At 36.9% G+C, this 5490-nt stretch overlaps 1 protein-coding gene across 1 annotated transcript in view; it reads right to left on the reverse strand.

Moving 5' to 3' along the window:
* Positions 1-702: 702 nt before the first annotated feature.
* The window catches only part of usp12b (ubiquitin specific peptidase 12b), a 25976-nt gene continuing 21188 nt past the window's right edge, over positions 703-5490 (reverse strand). The window contains exon 10 of the mRNA XM_014018263.1: positions 703-2858. Within this exon, the coding sequence (XP_013873717.1) occupies positions 2757-2858 (102 nt within the window). The 3' untranslated portion in view covers positions 703-2756. The remainder of the gene's footprint in view (positions 2859-5490) is intronic.

Consider the following 5490-nt stretch of genomic DNA (forward strand, 5'->3'; position numbering starts at 1 on the left):
GAAGGTCCTGGGTTCAATCCCCGGTTCGGACCTGGGGTCTTTCTGTGCGGAGTTTGCATGTTCTCCTCGTGCTTGGGTGGGTTTTCTCCGAGTACTCCGGTTTCCCCCACAACACAAAAAAACATGTACAATAGGGTTGCCTTCAGGCCCAGGCCGCCCTTGAAAAAGAGATCTGAGATCTCAATGGGATTTGCCTGGTAAAATAACAGTAAATAAATAACAAGTTAACAGCTAATAGTGGAACCAATTTTTCATTYAACAGTTTAGCTTTTTCACTAACTTTGAAAGTAGTTAGTGGACCAATTAGCTTCTGCTAAAGGAGGTTTTGCAAGTCCGCTAACGGTAAACTAATAAGCTAACACAGACAGGTTTCTGTCAGTCCTTCAAATCTCCAGCTTGACGCAGACTGAAGGACAGTCGTCTTAGCAGTTAGCTGTTTAGTGTTAGTGCCTGCTTTTTAAAATTATTTATTTATTTTTTACATATTTAGCAGTTTAGCGTTAGAAAAGCAAATTAGCGGATTATGAATTAGCAAAACTAACTTTTTGGTTAGCTGTACCCACCACTGGTTTTCAGTGTGTTTAAATGAGTTTATTGTGGTATTTTAATATGTCAAACATGATTTGAGGTCAAAGCCATGAGAAGCCTGAATAAAAAAAAAAGAAAATAACTTATGCTGTTGTCTAACTTGCTCTTCATTAATTTTTCTTAAGTTTTTCGTACTCTGGTACCAAACATAGCTCTTAACGGCACAACATTTTTTAAAAACATTTTGTAGGTTCTTGTTCTAAAGCTTGTCCTTCCCCGTTTGTATAAACAACTAATAAAAGTAAGTCATTCAAAAAAATTCAGTTATTTTTGGTGATCAAACACAATCTTAAAACAATGCAAACAGAAAATCACTAAAACCACCTGATAAAAACCCTGACAGGTTCACTTATAAATACTACAAACTGTACTTTTTGGTCAGTTTCCTTCACTTTTTAAAAATATTTAATCTAAAGAAGATAAATTATTTTATTTTATTATAAATACTGAGTGGTATTCATCAGTTTGAAACTCAGCTTATCAGATTCAGTAACGGCCCTCTGCACTTCAYTTTATGTTGATTTTAATATGTATTACCAACGCTAACCCAAAGAGTAAACACCCAACAAACTGCCTTATTTCACGCCTCGGTGTTCACATTCAAACCTTTCAGGTGACATCAGTGGTTCTGTGGTTAAAGGTGCTGCTAAAGTTTCTTCTAGTGCTATGATCAAAAATGTATAATGGTATTTTTAAAAATTATACCAGTATCACAATATTTGACAGTATTTTTCTTTTCATGCATACCTGTGTGTTTCTGACTGAGAGGGAAAAYATTGCAGTTAAGTGGCTCAGAAGCTTTACGAAAAGTGATTTTTGTTATTTTACCCTCTGCTTGTGTTATCGTAGGGAAACTCTCTATCAAATGCAGTGGACATTTGACTCATGGTTCCTCCTGGAGTTCTGGTTTTAGATGTGGAGGTTGCCTATTWGAATTCTAAACAGTCTTGGTATTTCAATACATGTTTGTGGCTGAAGTGGAGCCACTTGTTCGTGTTCCTGTCTGCAGCGACAACTTTAACTGCACAGAGTTAGCAAAATACCATCGTTTTTTTTAGCACCGAGCTTTTAAAGCCGAAGTACTTTGTGACGCTCCTTTTCAGTTTTGCTATGCCTCACTTATGCATAACCGTGCCAATTTTGGGGTTTGCTGAAATTTAACCAACATTCCTCTAGATGTGGTGCAGCTTTTGCTACAGGCCCACTAGCCAATCAGAATTAGCGTTGGGGCAGACGTCAGGTCTTGGCAAAATTTTGCTTCAGATCTAGCACAGAGTATGGACTGCAATTTTATGAAGCCAGAGGAAGACACGGAGAATAAATTGCACCAGGCCTGGCTAGAGGAGGTGGATAGAGATTTTACAGCTTCAGTAGCTGTTATGATCTCCCCTCCCTCGCCATAAGTTGTTTAACTATTATCAGCAGTGGGAGGGGCTAAAGTATCAACGCCCTCTTCCAAAGCCCTACCTACAATTCCAATTCTAATGAAGTTCCTTGTGAAACAGTTTATTGTTGCTCAGGCTAAACTGGTTTGTGGAAATACAAAAAAATCTAATAGCAAAAATGAAAAATAAAAAACGGTTTTCATTATGAACTGGTACACTGGCCAGCTCCAGTTTCTTCAATCTCAAGGAATTTTTAGAAGGTGAATACATAAATGGATCATAGCAACAACAAAAAAAAAAAACATTTGACCATTGCTGTAGCCCCTTGCAGGAAACATTTAATTTAGTTTGGTATGAGTGAAGAAAATGCTAAAGAAGACACCAGTTGCACCCATGACACTGAGATCTTCCGACACAAGCTGACTACGTGCCTCAGCTTTCACTGCTGACTGTCCCAACCGGACTCTACCTTCAACACCATGCGCACGGTGATGTCAGCCTCTTGGACCGGAGTTAATGATGCCACAGTGCAAAGCAAGTGTTACAGAACGGATCAGTTTTCTACATTAAGGTGCTTGTTGCAGTGTGGACTTTGGAGGATTTGGAAAACCAGGAGGCTGACATGCAACCTGCGCATGTCCTACTATACTCGGCTGAATGGCGCTCCGGCGCGAATCTCCACCTACGAGGTATAAAGCCTGGACGTAGTGGACTCAGCCGGTGGCTCCCCCCCTCCCCACTCTGTTGGGTGGACAGTCTATTGGGGATTCATCGCTGGCTGCTTCAGTCTCTCGACTGGTAGAACAAGATGTATCCTGACTCCGAGTTCTTGGAAATGTCTGACGTCAGACCGTAGAACTCCTCGATCGCCTGCGCATCGATTTTCTGTAAGAGAGAAACATGGTCTGGACTTACTCAGAGGTCTGGTTCTGTTCACTGATCTGGACTGCATTCTGCACTAATGTCTGTTTAAGCTCAAGCTAGGGTTGGGCAAATTCACATCGTGTACAATTAACCATCAGAAAAACTTTAAATGGATTATTTTTTGGCACTTGACGATTAATACGATTAATGCCGCCAGGCAGACTGACTGGAGATTTCCCGGTCAGTCCGCTCGGTGCTACAATATAACCAACATTTTAAAAGAGTTCTGTAATTTATTTATCATAAAGTTTTACTTGGTCTATCAACTCAGTTTAAAAATTGATGCAAAGCCTGAAGTCTGTACTTCTGACACAATTTGGAACAGATTTTTATGGGGAACAAATCTTTCCCACTAGAGTGATTTAAACTGGTCATSTGACCAGGACATGCAGGTGTGCAGGGACTCCAGGAGATTATTCGTCATGTTTATCGTTATCGGCTAAATACCAAAATTAATCAGGATTAATTTTTTTGCCAATATCGCCCAACCCTGGGTTAAATATTGACCAATTGATGAGATCAATTAAACAGTTTTTTAACCATTTTTATAGGTAATAAAATAGGACATATCATGCAAAATCCCCCTTTTTACCAATTAAATACATTTTGTTGTGTACTTGGAGTCTTTATGAGTGCAGAAAAGTTGGATTTAGTTTCTCCAGTGATGCGTGGATATCTTTACATTCAGTTTGGGGTTATATTTTTGTAAATTATGTTTTGTTTGAATATATTCTGGGGATAAAAGCGGTAGACATTTATTTTTCTTCTGCTACTACCTTTCATTTTATTTTGATTTGTGTATTTTCTTTGTTTTCTATTATGTTTATTTTGTTTTGCACTGAAATTAATACATTTTTTGAATTGAATAAATTTTCAGTCCATTCAGTTTTCTCAACAAAATGCCTTTAATAGTTGAGGACACTGTTACACTTAAAACTACACAAGAACAAAGGTCAACTGTCATGATCTGTGTATTTCAATGACTTATTCTGACATCTGTGAGAGTCGGTGTTGAAAGGGAAGTAGCATCAAGTTCAGATAAAGTTTTAATTCCAGTTTGAAAAAGCCAAACAGGGATAATTAAGTTGTTTAAGCTTTAGATCAAATGTTTTGGTTCTAGAAAGAATAAAATTGAAATAAATAACAGGAATCTTGCGCCAGGGAGGCTGAGTAAATCTCCACAAACCATTAAAATGATATGTTAGTATTTCTGCTCTGCTCATTCAGCAGAATCCCACAGACACCAGATGTCTGGACGGGCCTCCTTCCAGTGTAGTGGAAAAATACTGGGTTTGGTTTCTAACATTGGGCCCCGTTCCTCTGTTTTCACACAGCAGGAGAACATCTCACCAGGTTTAAAGCAAAACCAGAAACTTTACATGTGGAAAAAAAACATTTTTTTTAACTCTGCTAAACTAAAATCTAGAACTGAACCACAGATAGACTTTACAGCTTATTTAAACCAGTATAATAAGATAAAACACTTAAATATCTCATGTTGAGTGAACTTAGATTAAATGACTGATGCCAGATAAAACTAAACAATGAGCTCCATAAACAAAGAAATACAGACTTGTGGCCAAATGGAGAAAATATATGTTTAGACAAGAACATGCAAACTTTTTATACAGAAATGTTCAGTGATGGAAATAAGTTTTACTAGATGGAACAAACTTGGTTTTTAGCCATTTTATGATTACTGGAGCTCTCTGACCTGCTGGTATCAATTTAACCTGATACCAATTTAATATAACTCACTTTGGAGAACAAAAATTATCTGTGCCCCACATGACCCCAAAAAATAAATAAGTAGGGGGAAAAGAAGCTCATCAAAGCCCTGAAGATACGATAAAACAAAACACAAAGATCTACACACCAAACAACTGCCAAACGTTTTGACAGGAAACAGTAGGAGCTTGGCAGTATGAGGATGTTGTAAAGTAGAGATTCTTAACCCATGGGCCGCGGCCTGAGGGCCTCAAAAGAACAACAGTTTTTAACTTTGGGCCGCAGAGGGCCGTGGGACCACATTTATTTTGAATAAGGTGCAATACACTTTCTCACCACTAGTAGCGGTAGTGCACCACTCGGATGTTTAACAACTTTTTTAAATGGTAAAATAGTAAAATAAATAAAAAAATAAAAATATAAAAATAATATGTAGAAGAACCTTAGAAACCTGCCAAGAATGGAAACCTATTTTAAACTAAAAGTAGAAGCAAAAATGAAGGTAACCCATCAAAAAATGCCAAGGTTTGTCACTAATATGAAGAGCAGCTTCTGGTTTTACTATGCAATATTTTAAAAGTTCAAAACATTATGAAATACAGTTGCAGATAAAACTATATTTTAATTTTCACTTTAAATTAATTTTGGTAGTTTATTTTTAAACATTTTGAACGTATGTTGAAGAAAATTTAAACTTGTCAAAAAGCTGTTACTTATTGTTTGTCACTAATATGAAGTACAGCCTCAGTTTTTACCATGCAATATTTTAAAAGTTCAAAACATTATGAAATACAGTTGCAGATAAAACTATATTTTAATTTTCACTTTAAATTAATTTTGGTAGTTTATTTTTAAACATTTTGAA

Source organism: Austrofundulus limnaeus, unplaced genomic scaffold (assembly GCF_001266775.1).
Source record: "Austrofundulus limnaeus strain Quisiro unplaced genomic scaffold, Austrofundulus_limnaeus-1.0 Scaffold188, whole genome shotgun sequence".
Lineage (NCBI taxonomy): Eukaryota > Metazoa > Chordata > Actinopteri > Cyprinodontiformes > Rivulidae > Austrofundulus > Austrofundulus limnaeus.